Source organism: Pygocentrus nattereri, chromosome 24, assembly GCF_015220715.1.
Source record: "Pygocentrus nattereri isolate fPygNat1 chromosome 24, fPygNat1.pri, whole genome shotgun sequence".
Classification (NCBI taxonomy): Eukaryota; Metazoa; Chordata; class Actinopteri; order Characiformes; family Serrasalmidae; genus Pygocentrus; species Pygocentrus nattereri.
In genome coordinates, this window is record NC_051234.1 from 34,069,981 (window position 1) to 34,089,865 (window position 19,885).

Below are 19,885 nucleotides of genomic sequence, written 5' to 3' on the forward strand. Positions count from 1 at the left end.
ACAGAAACGACTTACAGCCCTTCTTCTGAAGAGCTGTCGCTGAACACCTCCTCCAGAAGCGGCTCTCCAAACGCTCGTCAGCGCCTCGGCTGAAGCCTTCAAACACATAAATACACCTGGAGAAGCTCTGGATTAGCATACTGATTACAGCACTGCCGCTGACGTGCTGCCACAGGAGATGCTTACAGTGAGCAGGACCTGATATCTCAGCATCACGGGCTGCTACGTGTTCCCGGCTCAGAAACTGGGAACCATATCCGGGAGAGGAGAGAGACAGAGGTGCACTTTCTACAGAACTGCCCAAAATATTAACTAATTAGCAGGAATTAATATTTGAATCAGTTTGGAAAAACAGATAAGCAGATTCAGGACGTTGGGAGACGGCAATCATTATGCACCGATTAGGCGTAACATTCTGACCACCTCCTCGTTTCTACGCTCACTGTCCACTCTATCAGCTCCACTGACCATATAGCTGCACTCTGTAGTTCTACAGTTACAGACTGTAGTCCATCTGTTTCTCAGATACTCTGTTACCCTGTTCTTCAGTGGTCAGGACCCCCATGGACCCTCACAGAGCAGGTAATAGTGCAGCTATACAGTAAGTGGAGCTGATAAAGTGGACAGTGAGGGTAGAAACATGGAGGTGGTCAGAACGTTATGTCAACGGTCCAAAATGACGTAAAAAATTCCGATTCCATTGACTTACATTACAAGTAAACTATGTTTTTCCGTCTCGTGTAAAGTTATTATTTTGTACATACAAGGTTTTGTTCTGACAGCAGTGATATGTATCATAAATTCATACATGACATTTTCCCTTTATTGCTTTATAGTTACACAGGTATCTCTTTTTCTTTCAGCTTTATTATATAAATAATTGTTGCAATGCTTTGACAATATAAATGTAATTTTCTTAGGTCAATAAAGCGACTTGAGCCTTGAGCTCCAGGACTGGGCTGCACTGGTTTTCCGTAAGTTTGTACGTCAGTCTGTGTGTAAAGTCTTTACTGAGGCCTCAGCTACACTCGTCAGTTTAAACTGTCCTTTCACTAAATTTAGGTGCACCACAAATCTCATAACCGATCAGTAAACCTGCTGCCATAGAAACGTGACGGCAGCTGCTCTGACGGAACATCCAGCCTAGAAGAGACGATGTGCACAGATTAAACTGCGTAAACTGATGATCTGCAGCCGCCGACTGTTTATTCTTTAATATTTCACTGAGGAACCAAACATGCAGCTTTTTAAACGCCTGTTTCTGGCTGAGTGGCACAGCAGCAGCCTCAGTTTAGACGTTAGAGCAGGTGCTGAGTCTCTGAGCTGGAGCTGTGGGTGTTTAGTTTCATGCTCAGATGTTAAACCAGGGCGACAATTAGAGCTGTGAGGAAAATCACCACACAGAGTTTAGAGTTAAAAGACCTGTTTTTGGTTGCTTTTGCTTTCTGTTTACTTTCTGGAAGGTGTAAATATTTAATACATTTGCTAAATTTCCTTCGGGATCAATAAAGTATCTATCTGTCTCAAAGTTTGTGGTGCAGCTCGTTCTGATTTAGTGGTGATAAACTTAGTAAATAAGTCACTTATTTACTAAACACTTACATTACAAACAGCCTACGTTTAAACTTATGCAGGGCTGGGGCAACCAGCCCCTGGTCCACTGCTTTGAAGATTCAAGTTTATATGAAGTTAATTTAAAAGAATAAAGTCCTTATGACTTCATGGACTTCAATGTTTTTACCATCACTTTTCCACTTAGTCACTTCAGTTCCACATATTCAGTGTCTTAATTTTTAAGACAGCTAGCAGTTTAAAAGCACAAGGCAGTAAAACAAATATTAAAATTGTTAGTACGATGCCATCTTTAATACAGGCTTGAGTGAAAAAGCAAGACACAAATGACAAAACTGCTGTAAATCCAGTGGAAATGTCTGGTCAGATCTATTTGAGAAGTGTTTGGGTGTGGCCTAATATTCTAAAGAGTACACTTGATTAGCATCCCTCTGTCCAAGCCTGAGGCAGAACTCAGGCCTGTGAACTCGGCGGCTTTCCAGTGTCTAGAATCTCCAATGCAGACAGACTAAGACCCTTTGTGAGGGAATTAATACTCTCTGTTAGCCAATACTACCTATTTGCTCATTGATTACAACATCTAATCTATCTGATTACTGATTAAGGGAATATTTCTTCATAATCTCCATCAGGGCTGAGATGCACGTCATCTGCTTCTCACCGTGTGGATCCGTGTGTCCGTCTACACTCTGTGTGAAACTGACCGATGGACACTCATTCAATCCACAACAGAGACTCGTCTGAAACGGCGTCAGAGAGTTTCCAGCTGCTGAAGCTGCTGCAGCTGGTTTGGAAAGTAGTGATGGAGATAACGGAGCATTTAGATATGAAACAGATGAGGATCCTGTTCTATGAAGAGCATCAAGGGAGCGATAAGGAGGGATGGACGACTACTCACCAAGAGGAGACATCTCGGGCACTCCGGCTGTGTACGGTCCATCAGGAAACTTGGGTTCATTGTCATTGATGTCCTGCACCTTGACGATGAACTCCGACTCGTCCTCCACTGGTATGTTGGTCTCGCGGTCAACAGCTTGCGCCCGCAGGGTGTAGTATCCCTGCTCCTCGCGGTCCAGACGTTTGGTGGCGTGGATATCCCCTGTGTTTTCATCGATGGTGAAGATGGAGGACGCGCCCTCGCCGGTCAAGACATACTTTACATTTCCATCTCCCTTATCTACGTCTGAGTGGAGCTAGAAGGAGGAGGATAATGGCAGAGTCAGAGACAAAGAACATTGATGCACTTCTATTCTGTCTTGAAGTGTTTCCTCATCCTACTCAACAAGACAGGAAGGTCTGTAAGACACCTGGCTGCAGTCGTTCACAGCGTGCTGATGTTTTGTATGGAGATACTGAAAAATCCTTTCACAACCACAAAAGCTTCATTGGAATCCACAGATCTTTCACTGCGGAGAGGAACGCAAAGATATCATGAGGGCTTTCCAAGCTGTAGCATAATACAGTAAGTAAAAGAGTGCGTTCACAAGCATCACACTGATAACCTACGGACTCACATTCAGGCTGTAAAAAGGCAGGTTTAAAGATTCATACAGCTTTAATAATCCTATTAAACTATAGAACGAGCTACACAGTCTACACAGACACTCTGCCAATAATAACGTTCACTCTTTCAGCACGAGGATCACTTTTGTGATATACAAGAGATTTTGCACAAAACTCTTTACAAAACTATGAACTAGAAGACTAAAATATGCACTCAGACTCTTTGTTGGAGATGCTTCTGTCTGCTGTTCTTCCACTGCCCTGGGTCAAATCATCAGTGAGTCAACTCAAGTGAAAGAGATCCTGAAGAACTGAGGAACCGTATTTATAGCAGCGCCGTTATCACTGAACATATTGCTGTGCCGATTGTTCTTTTACCTCAAATGAAATGCAAGAAATTCTGTAACTGCATTCAACACAATGACAGGAGGATGTGATGACAGGAGCATGAAGAAATTAATATTAATTATAAACGTCAATTATTTCTCTTTGTAGCTCAGTAAAACAAGCAGAGATGATCAGCCTGAAGAGCAGATTCTAAACTACTTATCAATATTACATTTGTGTTTATAGGTGGAGGGGGAGGACGTGTTTTATCAGCACTACAATTTGACGCGAAGTCTCGTTTTTTAAAAAGAAACAACAGTAACACTTTCTATGAACAGATAAAATGTTTTATAAAACTGATAGTTACAGTCCTAATATCTAAATTAGCCGAGTTTGGTTCAAAGTTGTTGTCAAATCCAAAATACACTGTGGGAAATAAAGGTACTATGCAGGTACATGATTCATTCATCGAGGTACAAACAGTGTAAATGATCCCTCAGAGGTTCTACAGTGGTTCTAAGGCCTGATTGTGGAGCTTAAATCAGGTTCTCCAGGTGAAAAGTTGGTATTTGTTCCTTTTCATAACCGAATGTTTTAAAACAGAGCAGTAGAGTAAAAGCCTGGAGGCGAGGCGAGGCGGGGTGTGTGGAGTCAGTCCAGCTTAGAACATCATTTCAGTGGATTATGGTTCAGTTATGTTCCCTGACTAAAGGCACTGAGATGGAGCCTTGAGGGTTCCACTTCAGTGACGAGAGGGGCACTGACCCAGAGACAGTGTCATACCTTTATTTCTGAGGGTGTATATGCACACCTGTGATGCCTCAGAGCAACTTAACTCTGTATCACTGCTGACTCTGTGACCCTAATGCTGCTCACTTAGAGGACTGAGTGAACTGATGAAGTAAGAACCTGGTGTTTAAACTTGTAAATTGAGAGTCTGACTACTTATGTTCTTATCTAGAACCAGGCTGGTCAGCCAGCAAACAGCCTAAACAGCTCCATCATTAATATCACAGGCTTGAATTAAAGCACTTACAGTGTGATTTACTGCAGGTCAAAAGTCTAAAAGTGTCACATGAATGTTTTACACACTTTAAATGTGTTTCAGTCAGAAGGCACGTCAAACCCAGGCTGAATTCCAAACGACTCCACACTCCCTAAATAGTGTTCTAGCTATGAAAGTTTAGAGAGTCTAGCCTCTACAGCCAAACACAGGGCATCATTTATGAAGTCCGAAGTGAGTCCGAAATGACTTTCTGTGCTGTGTTTTGCTCTGTGGGGCTGCAGGATCCAGTATTTAAACTCCGTCGTGCACTATGTAGGCGGCTGGGAGGCGTTTGAGACTCAGCCCCAGTGTGAGAAGAGGGCTCGGCTGAATTGGTGCTCAATAAGACTAGCGGTGCTGATTTCTTTCTGCTGTAGCGAGTGCTCTACTCTGTCGGTCTGCTGTAGCGAGTGCTCTACTCTGCCGGTCTGCTGTAGCGAGTGCTCTACTCTGTCTGTCTGCTGTAGCGAGTGCTCTACTCTGCCGGTCTGCTGTAGCGAGTGCTCTACTCTGCCGGTCTGCTGTAGCGAGTGCTCTACTCTGCCGGTCTGCTGTAGCGAGTGCTCTACTCTGTCTGTCTGCTGTAGCGAGTGCTCTACTCTGTCGGTCTGCTGTAGCGAGTGCTCTACTCTGTCTGTCTGCTGTAGCGAGTGCTCTACTCTGTCTGTCTGCTGTAGCGAGTGCTCTACTCTGTCTGTCTGCTGTAGCGAGTGCTCTACTCTGTCGGTCTGCTGTAGCGAGTGCTCTACTCTGTCGGTCTGCTGTAGCGAGTGCTTTACTCTGCCGGTCTGCTGTAGTGAGTGCTCTACTCTGCCGGTCTGCTGTAGCAAGTGCTCTACTCTGTCTGTCTGCTGTAGCGAGTGCTCTACTCTGCCGGTCTGCTGTAGTGAGTGCTCTACTCTGTCTGTCTGCTGTAGCGAGTGCTCTACTCTGTCTGTCTGCTGTAGCGAGTGCTCTACTCTGCCGGTCTGCTGTAGCGAGTGCTCTACTCTGTCTGTCTGCTGTAGCGAGTGCTCTACTCTGCCGGTCTGCTGTAGCGAGTGCTCTACTCTGCCGGTCTGCTGTAGCGAGTGCTCTACTCTGTCGGTCTGCTGTAGCGAGTGCTCTACTCTGTCGGTCTGCTGTAGTGAGTGCTCTACTCTGTCTGTCTGCTGTAGCGAGTGCTCTACTCTGTCTGTCTGCTGTAGCGAGTGCTCTACTCTGCCGGTCTGCTGTAGCGAGTGCTCTACTCTGTCTGTCTGCTGTAGCGAGTGCTCTACTCTGCCGGTCTGCTGTAGCGAGTGCTCTAATCTGTCGGTCTGCTGTAGCGAGTGCTTTACTCTGTCGGTCTGCTGTAGCGAGTGCTTTACTCTGCTGGTCTGTTATAGCGAGTGCTCTACTCTGCCGGTCTGCTGTAGCGAGTGCTCTACTCTGTCGGTCTGCTGTAGCGAGTGCTTTACTCTGCTGGTCTGTTGTAGCGAGTGCTTTACTCTGTCGGTCTGCTGTAGTGAGTGCTTTACTCTGTCGGTCTGCCGTAGCGAGTGCTCTACTCTGTCGGTCTGCTGTAGCGAGTGCTTTACTCTGTCGGTCTGCTGTAGCGAGTGCTTTACTCTGTCGGTCTGCTGTAGCGAGTGCTCTACTCTGTCGGTCTGCTGTAGCGAGTGCTTTACTCTGTCGGTCTGCTGTAGCGAGTGCTCTACTCTGTCGGTCTGCTGTAGTGAGTGCTTTACTCTGTCGGTCTGCTGTAGCGAGTGCTCTACTCTGCCGGTCTATCTATCTGTCTCTCTCTCTTTCTCTCCCTTTCTGTCTGTCTATATATTTATCTATCTATCTCTCTCTGTCTGTCTGTCTGTCTATCTGTCTATCTCTCTCTCTCTCTCTCTCTCTCTCTCTCTCTCTCTATCTGTCTGTCTCTCTGTCTGTGTGTCTATCTACGTCATGCTGTGTTCCAGCTCCTCTTCTTGCTGAAATGGAAATGAATGTGTAAGATTCCGCTGCCCGTCTCCGCGGAGGTGTGCGCACACGGCAGCCCGGCTCTATTTAAGGATACGGTTCTGTTAGCGTGGATGAGGGCGTGCGAAGGGCTGAACGGAAAAAAGCGCTCTCCGCAAATCAGCGCTGACACTGAGACGGTCTGTATGTAAACAGGCCTGCAGGACGATCGCGTGACTCACTCCACTGTCTATTTACTTTCCAACCCAAGTTGGGCCAAGTTTCAGAGGCCAGCTGTGTCACCACCACATCTCCCAGCTTCCTGACCGTTCACACTACCTCTTCAGACCTTTGCCTCTTACTGTTGACCCCTGAGCCAAAACCACAACATAGCGCTTACTCATATACCGATACACACTCATATACATATACCTATACACACTCATATACATATACCTATACACACTCATATACCTATACACACTCATATACATATACCTATACACACTCATATACCTATACACACTCATATACATATACCTATACACACTCATATACCTATACACACTCATATACCTATACACACTCATATACATATACCTATACACACTCATATACCTATACACACTCATATACCTATACACACTCATATACATATACCTATACACACTCATATACCTATACACACTCATATACCTATACCTATACACACTCATATACCGATACACACTCATATACATATACCTATACACACTCATATACATATACACACTCATATACCTATACACACTCATATACATATACCTATACACACTCATATACATATACACACTCATATACATATACACACTCATATACATATACCTATACACACTCATATACCTATACACACTCATATACCTATACCTATACACACTCATATACCTATACACACTCATATACCGATACACACTCATATACATATACCTATACACACTCATATACATATACACACTCATATACATATACCTATACACACTCATATACCTATACACACTCATATACCTATACCTATACACACTCATATACCTATACACACTCATATACCGATACACACTCATATACATATACCTATACACACTCATATACATATACACACTCATATACCTATACACACTCATATACATATACCTATACACACTCATATACATATACACACTCATATACATATACCGATACACACTCATATACATATACACACTCATATACATATACCTATACACACTCATATACATATACACACTCATATACATATACCTATACACACTCATATACATATACACACTCATATACCGATACACACTCATATACATATACCTATACACACTCATATACCTATACACACTCATATACATATACCTATACACACTCATATACCTATACACACTCATATACCGATACACACTCATATACATATACCTATACACACTCATATACCGATACACACTCATATACATATACCTATACACACTCATATACATATACACACTCATATACCTATACACACTCATATACCGATACACACTCATATACATATACCTATACACACTCATATACATATACACACTCATATACATATACCTATACACACTCATATACCTATACACACTCATATACCGATACACACTCATATACATATACCTATACACACTCATATACATATACACACTCATATACATATACACACTCATATACCGATACACACTCATATACATATACACACTCATATACCTATACACACTCATATACCGATACACACTCATATACCGATACACACTCATATACATATACCTATACACACTCATATACCTATACACACTCATATACCGATACACACTCATATACCGATACACACTCATATACATATACCTATACACACTCATATACCTATACACACTCATATACCTATACACACTCATATACATATACCTATACACACTCATATACCTATACACACTCATATACCGATACACACTCATATACATATACCTATACACACTCATATACATATACACACTCATATACATATACACACTCATATACCGATACACACTCATATACATATACACACTCATATACCTATACACACTCATATACCGATACACACTCATATACCGATACACACTCATATACATATACCTATACACACTCATATACATATACACACTCATATACATATACCTATACACACTCATATACATATACACACTCATATACATATACCTATACACACTCATATACCTATACACACTCATATACCTATACACACTCATATACATATACACACTCATATACATATACCTATACACACTCATATACCTATACACACTCATATACATATACCGATACACACTCATATACCGATACACACTCATATACATATACACACTCATATACATATACCGATACACACTCATATACATATACACACTCATATACCTATACACACTCATATACCGATACACACTCATATACATATACCTATACACACTCATATACATATACACACTCATATACATATACCTATACACACTCATATACCTATACACACTCATATACCGATACACACTCATATACATATACACACTCATATACATATACCTATACACACTCATATACCTATACACACTCATATACATATACCCACTCATATACATATACCGATACACACTCATATACCTATACACACTCATATACCGATACACACTCATATACATATACCGATACACACTCATATACATATACACACTCATATACATATACCTATACACACTCATATACCTATACACACTCATATACATATACCTATACACACTCATATACATATACACACTCATATACATATACCTATACACACTCATATACCTATACACACTCATATACATATACCTATACACACCCATATACATATACACACTCATATACATATACCTATACACACTCATATACCTATACACACTCATATACATATACCTATACACACTCATATACATATACACACTCATATACATATACCTATACACACTCATATACGTATACACACTCATATACATATACCTATACACACTCATATACATATACACACTCATATACATATACCTATACACACTCATATACATATACACACTCATATACATATACCTATACACACTCATATACCTATACACACTCATATACATATACACACTCATATACATATACCTATACATACACATATATATATACCTATATACATATACATATACCTATATATATTATATATATATATAAAATAAAATTAAATGTTTGAACGTGTCCAGACTCTCCTACAGAAAGGAGGAACTCAGCTGCTTTAATATGCATCTACTACTGTTTGTGTTGGCTGGGAATGTGTGTCGTCTGGCTGGAGTGTAATATATTTTACTGAATTAGTTCAAACTGCACTCACACAGTAGAACAAATCATCATAATAAAATAAAGATAAAATGTAAGAATCCAGGCTTCAGATATTTACACAGATTTTGTTTTGATCTATTTAAACCCAAAGGCAATAATAGAAACAGCAATAAGCTAAATATATACACAATCAGCATTTACCGGGTGCTTACTGTGGGGAGGAAACCCTGAATTTACACTAAATAACACACATTTTAATTAATAAAATTATTGGTTAATTTCATTTTTCTGTAATATTAACTCAGAATTTCAGAGGTCACAATAAATCATTGCGCTTGTTTTGTTCCATGGCATTTTTTACAATATGGGTTTTCTTTTTTTAAAGTTAATGTAAATTGTGTGCACTCACGTATTTTCTCTCCTGTGTTTTCTTTCTCTCTGGCTGTCTCTCACACAAAGTCTACGTTGAGAACAGCTCCAGATTTGGGATGAGTTGGTTTGATGGAAAAGTCAAAGCACTCGGGCTGAAGTGTTAAGCATTTATACAGTAGCAGCAGTAGCGTGAGGAACTTTAGTGAACAGGTTCAGTCAATAATTCTACAAAATATACTGATAATAAATGCTGTACTGCCAGTTTACTGTAATAAAACATCATCTGTGGATCAACTCACAACTCTAGTAACAAAGCAAAGCACCTCAAAACGGTTTAGAATCGTCTGGTTGGGTCTGAAAGTCGCAGATATGGGTATTTTTTCCAGCTTTCATTTCATCCCCATGCAGACGTCTTATGTGCACAACCACATCATCAAGCCTGTTTGTTCCTCCTTTGAAATGGTTCTGTTCACCACTTTCACGCCTTCAGTTAACTGCTGGTTATCAACATGATGTGATTTTTGCCAGCGCTGGCAACACAAGGAAAACAGTGACATATTAATTAAGATGGGGACAGTTTGCTTGTTGAAGGCTCCACAACTGAATGCCCAGCAATTACATGTACACGACAGCAAAGACGGCACAAAACAACCAGAGGATTGTTTTCTACTGGAGTATTTCTCTTCTGAAATTCTTCCACGGACTCCCCGGAGTCCTCCGACGGCAAAGATTCTGCTTAAATTATTTATTTATTTTATTTTTGGGGAGTAAAAATAAAATAAATATACATATATATATATATATATATATATATATATATATATATATATATATAAATAAATAAAAAGGGCTGCATAAAAGTTTCAGGCTTTGTGTTTTCGCAGATCCCCGGGGGGTGGAGCTGAGTTCTCCTCGCCGAGCTGTGCGTACAGTTTTGAGCCAAGCGAAAAATACAAAGTCCATACCCACAAGCATCCTGTGAACGAGACTGGCAACAGTACTCGCAGCCAGGCTGCGCAGCGCCGCTCAACAAACCCCTTAAATCAACAATCGCCTGCAGAAAACTTCGCTCCACACTTTGAGTGGAATGGAAGAACGCAACTTCCACTGAGCTGGAAACTTGGCCCCAAATACAAGACCCTCAAAAAGACAGAGGGTTTTTGTTGTTGTTGTTGTTGTTCTTGGAGGAGTACAGAGCAACCATGAAGGCTTCTGAAGAAGCAAGTAACCCGTATTTAAACCCATCCTCTGTGATTTCATAACAATCAACAGCCAAGATGCTAAAGACAAATCGATCGATCCAGCCGCGAGTGGGATTCGCTCATTTTCATTATAAACATGATGTGAGAGGTTCTACTTCATGGGCTGACTTTAGTTGACTTTACTGTAGAGTTGGCACTCTAAACATGAAACAAAAGTCCTGGTATCTTTTGCAATTTGCAGCTCAACTCATCAGTGGAAGTTGAGCCCAGTGCTAGCGCTGCTGGCCCACGTGTTTGACTTGCCTACACTTGGCTCATTCTGGAGGAAAAAAAACATCTTAGAGCTGATCTGAGATGAAAACAACACAAGCATAATATAAAACTAAATACTGTATCTACTGAAACCAGTGTGCAAACTGTGGAAGTTCTTACTGTTGCACTGATTTTCAAGAATCAGGACACCTAACACCCAGTATCGTCCACTGGCTGCTGGCCTCTGCCCAAAAGTTTTCCTCAAGTTTTCTTTGTGAAACTGTCTAAATGTTTGTCCAGTGTAGCTGCAGTCAAAGTTAAATTGATGAAACTGAGACTGGGTTTTGGGTAAAGTTGGGTTTTGGGTCAGGTTAGGGTTTTGAGGAAGTTTGGATTTTGTGTCAGGTTGGGGTTTTGAGTAAGTTTATGTTTTGGGTCAGGTTGGGTTTTGGGTCAGGTTGGGGTTTTGGCTCAGGTTGGGTTTTGAGTAAGTTTATGTTTTGGGTCAGGTTGGGTTTTGGGTCAGGTTGGGGTTTTGGCTCAGGTTGGGTTTTGAGTAAGTTTGTGTTTTGGGTCAGGTTGGGTTTTGGGTCAGGTTGGGGTTTTGAGTAAGTTTGTGTTTTGGGTCAGGTTGGGTTTTGGGTTAGGGTGGGTTTTGAGTAAGTTTGTGTTTTGGGTCAGGTTGGGTTTTGGGTCAGGTTGGGTTTTGGGTTAGGTTGGGGTTTTGAGTAAGTTTGTGTTTTGGGTCAGGTTGGGTTTTGGGTCAGGTTGGGGTTTTGAGTAAGTTTGTGTTTTGGGTCAGGTTGGGGTTTTGAGTAAGTTTGTGTTTTGGGTCAGGTTGGGTTTTGAGTAAGTTTATGTTTTGGGTCAGGTTGGGTTTTGGGTCAGGTTGGGGTTTTGGCTCAGGTTGGGTTTTGAGTAAGTTTATGTTTTGGGTCAGGTTGGGTTTTGGGTCAGGTTGGGGTTTTGGCTCAGGTTGGGTTTTGAGTAAGTTTGTGTTTTGGGTCAGGTTGGGTTTTGGGTCAGGTTGGGGTTTTGAGTAAGTTTGTGTTTTGGGTCAGGTTGGGTTTTGGGTTAGGGTGGGTTTTGAGTAAGTTTGTGTTTTGGGTCAGGTTGGGTTTTGGGTCAGGTTGGGTTTTGGGTCAGGTTGGGGTTTTGAGTAAGTTTGTGTTTTGGGTCAGGTTGGGTTTTGGGTCAGGTTGGGGTTTTGAGTAAGTTTGTGTTTTGGGTCAGGTTGGGGTTTTGAGTAAGTTTGTGTTTTGGGTCAGGTTGGGTTTTGGGTCAGGTTGGGGTTTTGAGTAAGTTTGTGTTTTGGGTCAGGTTGGGTTTTGGGTCAGGTTGGGGTTTTGGCTCAGGTTGGGTTTTGAGTAAGTTTATGTTTTGGGTCAGGTTGGGTTTTGGGTCAGGTTGGGGTTTTGGCTCAGGTTGGGTTTTGAGTAAGTTTGTGTTTTGGGTCAGGTTGGGTTTTGGGTCAGGTTGGGGTTTTGAGTGAGTTTGTGTTTTGGGTCAGGTTGGGGTTTTGAGTAAGTTTGTGTTTTGGGTCAGGTTGGGTTTTGGGTCAGGTTGGGGTTTTGAGTAAGTTTGTGTTTTGGGTCAGGTTGGGTTTTGGGTTAGGGTGGGTTTTGAGTAAGTTTGTGTTTTGGGTCAGGTTGGGTTTTGGGTCAGGTTGGGTTTTGGGTTAGGTTGGGGTTTTGAGTAAGTTTGTGTTTTGGGTCAGGTTGGGTTTTGGGTCAGGTTGGGGTTTTGAGTAAGTTTGTGTTTTGGGTCAGGTTGGGGTTTTGAGTAAGTTTGTGTTTTGGGTCAGGTTGGGTTTTGAGTAAGTTTATGTTTTGGGTCAGGTTGGGTTTTGGGTCAGGTTGGGGTTTTGGCTCAGGTTGGGTTTTGAGTAAGTTTATGTTTTGGGTCAGGTTGGGTTTTGGGTCAGGTTGGGGTTTTGGCTCAGGTTGGGTTTTGAGTAAGTTTGTGTTTTGGGTCAGGTTGGGTTTTGGGTCAGGTTGGGGTTTTGAGTAAGTTTGTGTTTTGGGTCAGGTTGGGTTTTGGGTTAGGGTGGGTTTTGAGTAAGTTTGTGTTTTGGGTCAGGTTGGGTTTTGGGTCAGGTTGGGTTTTGGGTTAGGTTGGGGTTTTGAGTAAGTTTGTGTTTTGGGTCAGGTTGGGTTTTGGGTCAGGTTGGGGTTTTGAGTAAGTTTGTGTTTTGGGTCAGGTTGGGGTTTTGAGTAAGTTTGTGTTTTGGGTCAGGTTGGGTTTTGGGTCAGGTTGGGGTTTTGAGTAAGTTTGTGTTTTGGGTCAGGTTGGGTTTTGGGTCAGGTTGGGGTTTTGAGTAAGTTTGTGTTTTGGGTCAGGTTGGGGTTTTGAGTAAGTTTGTGTTTTGGGTCAGGTTGGGTTTTGGGTCAGGTTGGGGTTTTGAGTAAGTTTGTGTTTTGGGTTAGGTTGGGGTTTTGAGTAAGTTTGTGTTTTGGGTCAGGTTGGGTTTTGGGTCAGGTTGGGGTTTTGAGTAAGTTTGTGTTTTGGGTCAGGTTGGGTTTTGGGTCAGGTTGGGGTTTTGAGTGAGTTTGTGTTTTGGGTCAGGTTGGGGTTTTGAGTAAGTTTGTGTTTTGGGTCGGGTTGGGTTTTGGGTCAGGTTGGGGTTTTGAGTAAGTTTGTGTTTTGGGTCAGGTTGGGTTTTGGGTCAGGTTGGGGTTTGGGTCAGGTTGGGTTTTGGGTCAGGTTGGGGTTTGGGTCAGGTTGGGGTTTGGGTCAGGTTGGGTTTTGGGTCAGGTTGGGGTTTGGGTCAGGTTGGGTTTTGGGTCAGGTTAGGGTTTTGAGGAAGTTTGGATTTTGTGTCTGGTTGGGGTTTTGAGTAAGTTTATGTTTTGGGTCAGGTTGGGTTTTGGGTCAGGTTGGGGTTTTGGCTCAGGTTGGGTTTTGAGTAAGTTTATGTTTTGGGTCAGGTTGGGTTTTGGGTCAGGTTGGGGTTTTGGCTCAGGTTGGGTTTTGAGTAAGTTTGTGTTTTGGGTCAGGTTGGGTTTTGGGTCAGGTTGGGGTTTTGAGTAAGTTTGTGTTTTGGGTCAGGTTGGGTTTTGGGTCAGGTTGGGGTTTTGAGTAAGTTTGTGTTTTGGGTCAGGTTGGGTTTTGGGTCAGGTTGGGTTTTGGGTTAGGTTGGGGTTTTGAGTAAGTTTGTGTTTTGGGTCAGGTTGGGTTTTGGGTCAGGTTGGGGTTTTGAGTAAGTTTGTGTTTTGGGTCAGGTTGGGGTTTTGAGTAAGTTTGTGTTTTGGGTCAGGTTGGGTTTTGGGTCAGGTTGGGGTTTTGAGTAAGTTTGTGTTTTGGGTCAGGTTGGGTTTTGGGTCAGGTTGGGGTTTTGAGTAAGTTTGTGTTTTGGGTCAGGTTGGGGTTTTGAGTAAGTTTGTGTTTTGGGTCAGGTTGGGTTTTGGGTCAGGTTGGGGTTTTGAGTAAGTTTGTGTTTTGGGTTAGGTTGGGGTTTTGAGTAAGTTTGTGTTTTGGGTCAGGTTGGGTTTTGGGTCAGGTTGGGGTTTTGAGTAAGTTTGTGTTTTGGGTCAGGTTGGGTTTTGGGTCAGGTTGGGGTTTTGAGTGAGTTTGTGTTTTGGGTCAGGTTGGGGTTTTGAGTAAGTTTGTGTTTTGGGTCGGGTTGGGTTTTGGGTCAGGTTGGGGTTTTGAGTAAGTTTGTGTTTTGGGTCAGGTTGGGTTTTGGGTCAGGTTGGGGTTTGGGTCAGGTTGGGTTTTGGGTCAGGTTGGGGTTTGGGTCAGGTTGGGGTTTGGGTCAGGTTGGGTTTTGGGTCAGGTTGGGGTTTGGGTCAGGTTGGGTTTTGGGTCAGGTTAGGGTTTTGAGGAAGTTTGGATTTTGTGTCAGGTTGGGGTTTTGAGTAAGTTTATGTTTTGGGTCAGGTTGGGTTTTGGGTCAGGTTGGGGTTTTGGCTCAGGTTGGGTTTTGAGTAAGTTTATGTTTTGGGTCAGGTTGGGTTTTGGGTCAGGTTGGGGTTTTGGCTCAGGTTGGGTTTTGAGTAAGTTTGTGTTTTGGGTCAGGTTGGGTTTTGGGTCAGGTTGGGGTTTTGAGTAAGTTTGTGTTTTGGGTCAGGTTGGGTTTTGGGTTAGGTTGGGGTTTTGAGTAAGTTTGTGTTTTGGGTCAGGTTGGGTTTTGGGTCAGGTTGGGGTTTTGAGTGAGTTTGTGTTTTGGGTCAGGTTGGGGTTTTGAGTAAGTTTGTGTTTTGGGTCAGGTTTGGTTTTGGGTCAGGTTGGGGTTTTGAGTAAGTTTGTGTTTTGGGTCAGGTTGGGTTTTGGGTCAGGTTGGGGTTTTGAGTGAGTTTGTGTTTTGGGTCAGGTTGGGGTTTTGAGTAAGTTTGTGTTTTGGGTCAGGTTTGGTTTTGGGTCAGGTTGGGGTTTTGAGTAAGTTTGTGTTTTGGGTCAGGTTGGGTTTTGGGTCAGGTTGGGGTTTTGAGTGAGTTTGTGTTTTGGGTCAGGTTGGGGTTTTGAGTAAGTTTGTGTTTTGGGTCGGGTTGGGTTTTGGGTCAGGTTGGGGTTTTGAGTAAGTTTGTGTTTTGGGTCGGGTTGGGTTTTGGGTCAGGTTGGGGTTTTGAGTAAGTTTGTGTTTTGGGTCAGGTTGGGGTTTTGAGTAAGTTTGTGTTTTGGGTCGGGTTGGGTTTTGGGTCAGGTTGGGGTTTTGAGTAAGTTTGTGTTTTGGGTCGGGTTGGGTTTTGGGTCAGGTTGGGGTTTTGAGTAAGTTTGTGTTTTGGGTCGGGTTGGGTTTTGGGTCAGGTTGGGGTTTTGAGTAAGTTTGTGTTTTGGGTCAGGTTGGGTTTTGGGTCAGGTTGGGGTTTTGAGTGAGTTTGTGTTTTGGGTCAGGTTGGGGTTTTGAGTAAGTTTGTGTTTTGGGTCGGGTTGGGTTTTGGGTCAGGTTGGGGTTTTGAGTAAGTTTGTGTTTTGGGTCGGGTTGGGTTTTGGGTCAGGTTGGGGTTTTGAGTAAGTTTGTGTTTTGGGTCGGGTTGGGGTTTTGGGTCAGGTTGGGGTTTTGAGTAAGTTTGTGTTTTGGGTCAGGTTGGGTTTTGGGTCAGGTTGGGGTTTGGGTCAGGTTAGGTTTTGGGTCAGGTTGGGTTTTGGGTCAGGTTGGGTTTTGGGTCAGGTTGGGGTTTGGGTCAGGTTGGGGTTTGCTTAATGGAAGTGAAACTTTAGTCTATTTCATGTAACACATCAATAATACATCTACTTCATGTATCAGCACACCTAGACGATATTTACCTCTATCATGATGCTGCACTACTGCTACTTCACTGACGTGTTGTTGACGTGGTTATTGATACCAGAGTTTATTAATCATCTACAAAGGACCACTCAGAACAAAGTGTTACCGTTTCTTTCATTTCCAACTTCTGAATGAAACCTGGTTAGACTCTTGTTCTTAAGTGCAGTCAGTGACGTATCTAGAACATCCACAAGTCTGAAACCCTGCTCAGACAGGGTCGGGTGTAGATTAATTGTTCCCACGGTTTCTCTGTGATTTTACTCCCGTCTGAATTTCAGTCATTTTACAGACTGCACTCTCCTGCAATTCCGGTTTCCTTCTATAAAACACGCCGCAGAAATAACCTCAGGCTATATTAATCCTGTGTGAATCAACATGTCGGTAAGAATTCTGTCATTCTGTGGAAAAGGAGTTTCTTAAGCGCACAGACTCAAAGAAGCGCTTACTTGTGTTCTCTGAGGCTAAAATCAAGCTGATCTGGTCTGTCATAACTGTAGTGCACAACTCAGAGCACTAAAACACAAAACCTACAGAGAAAGCTTGGTGTTGGTGTAATGCGCTGATGTTGACTGCTGGCTGTGACTAATGACACACCGCGGTCACTGAACACAGCGAGAGAGATGGAAATGTGTTTTTGTAAGGTTTTCTTTTTGTTTCTATAAACGCTGTGTGTAAATCGAATAACTGCCACCATCTTTTATACCAAGATTAGTTTGAGATAAACTGGCATTTCCCACCTCACCATGGAAACTAATCCCACCTGAAAAGGGCTTTAGAGTGACATTTGTCTCATGAAATTGTTTCCACCCTGAAAATCAGTTGATTCCACTGTCAGTTCTTAATCATGTTAGTAGCTGATCTGACATATTGGGCCTCCAGCTCCAGAAGTCCTAACCAATAAGAGACGTCGCTCAGCTGAACAGAAACACAGAGCTGAGCTTTTTAGTGTCCAAGCAAAAACTTCAGAATGAAATGAAGGAGAATCACTGCAGTACTTACAGATCTGATAAACACGATGATTCTAATAAATTAAACTGAACAAACATTATTTTTTGTATTTCTCAGAATCCATAAGTCCTTCTCTGAATGCCTAGAGGACCCTGAGGGTCCTGCACTGGTCCAGGGGAAAAAAGCAGGTGGTAGTACTCAGAGACAATCTCTACATTTACAGCTAGACTAAAAGCCTTTATGGTTGCATGAACATTTTGCTAATATCAGTTGTTGCACTACTGACTCACTAATAATCAATTTCTCTCTCTTTCCCTCCCTCCCTCCCTCCCTCCCCCTCTCCCCCCTCTCTCTCTCTCTGTTGGCTGATCTGCACCATTTTGACCACCATGGAGTTTCATGCTGTACAAAGCTGTGCAACGTACTCATCTTCAGGAATGGTACTGGTCAGCTGGTCATCTCCAACAAAACTCATAATGCCTCACCACCTAACTCTACTAGGCATTAGCTGTATTACCCAATCTTACATCACAACCCGCCGACATTTAGAAATCCAGACTCTCACTTAATCACTTGATTGTATCACACTTGAAGCTCCATTTGCGTCCAGAGATTTGAGCAGAACAGCGTTTCACTCTAAAGCGTCTCTGGTGTTCAGCGAGCTTTGGAAATCGGCGAAATTGCTGTACTTCATTTCCACTGAATCACTTCAGAAAACTGTTGGGTGACTAACTTACATCTGAGGCTGAGCGCTTTGTACAGCGTGGCTCTGCATCGGCGAACGCGTCCTGTGCACTTTGTTTTTATGTCTGATCTCATGGACGCAGGTCAATATGGCCTCGGCCTCAGCGCAGCCAATTCAATAAATCACTGCAAATAAAATACGATGGAAGAAGTGGAGAAAAGATCTGAGACTACAGACTGAGATCCAGTTCTAAAGCAATGAGATGTTGAACCTGACCTGGACGCTGGCCTGATGGCCTTTACTCTTCACCAGAGATGCCCTGAAGACAACCTGAAGTCCAGACGTTGTTCTTGATCGATAGTTTGAGTGAAATAACTCGATATGGTCCTGATCTCCTGTGTCTCTGGAGTGTATTGTACACTGTACACCCACGCGCAGCTCAGTCGATGTGGAAGTTCCCTTTAACTCAAATTGAAATGAGCTGGACTGTTTTTATTCTGCATGTGCTGCTGTTCTGCTTATTGACTGTCCTGTCAGTGAATATAAATGAAGATAAATATAAACCAAACACACCGAGACTCTCTAACACACCCTGAAACCTCCTGGAACGGAGAGCCGGCAGCTGATAAACACGGTGTGCTTTGTGTTTAGTGTCAGCGAGTGAAGGCTTTGCAGGAGAATACTACAGTAAATATTTACATCACAGAACTGAGGCTTGGATTTCAGGCTCTTTCATTTGTTTGCAGGCCATCCTTTACCACTGTATTTCTAGCTGGACAGCTTTCAAACTGATCTGGGTCATTCTACAGATACGCCCCCTCTTCTGTCTCTCAATGGGAGACAGCGGTGTGACCGAAACACCAGAGACATTTTTAATGAACGATGCATTTTTATAAAAAATCTGCTACAGTGTATCAAACCACTCACTGTCCATCAGGGAACGTCCACTAAAATATGGAATTTAATCCATTTGTGTTTTATTTTTTCACAGTGATCTCAGAATAAAGTCGGTCACACCAGTGAGCAAGTTTGATTCATGCATTGCCCTGATGTGACCACCAGCTTGGAAACCACAGCTAACAGCCAACTTCACCGGCTAGAGGTGGACGATATAGCAGAAATACGATACCTTGAGATTTTCACGATACATGATGTGTATCATGAAATACCATTTTTAGATGTAATAAGTTGGAACAGACAAAATAGAACCTTATAATATAAACAAATAAAATAATAATAATAATAATAATAATAATAATAAACCTACAAAAACTATGAGTTTATTCAGTTTTACTGCACTAAATCCAGCTAAATACACAACATGCTCTCCATCAAGGAGGAAGGCAGAGTTACAAAATCTGATATTGCAATTTAACACAGCCCCAATTTGAAATCAGTGCAACAATCATTTTAATCAGGCTGAG

At 42.4% G+C, this 19,885-nt stretch overlaps 1 protein-coding gene across 1 annotated transcript in view; it reads right to left on the bottom strand.

Moving 5' to 3' along the window:
* Positions 1 to 19,885, bottom strand: part of LOC108412282 (cadherin-7-like) — a 264,252-nt gene that overhangs the window by 162,773 nt on the left and 81,594 nt on the right. The window contains exon 3 of the mRNA XM_037533777.1: positions 2,471 to 2,765. Within this exon, the coding sequence (XP_037389674.1) occupies positions 2,471 to 2,765 (295 nt within the window). The remainder of the gene's footprint in view (positions 1 to 2,470; positions 2,766 to 19,885) is intronic.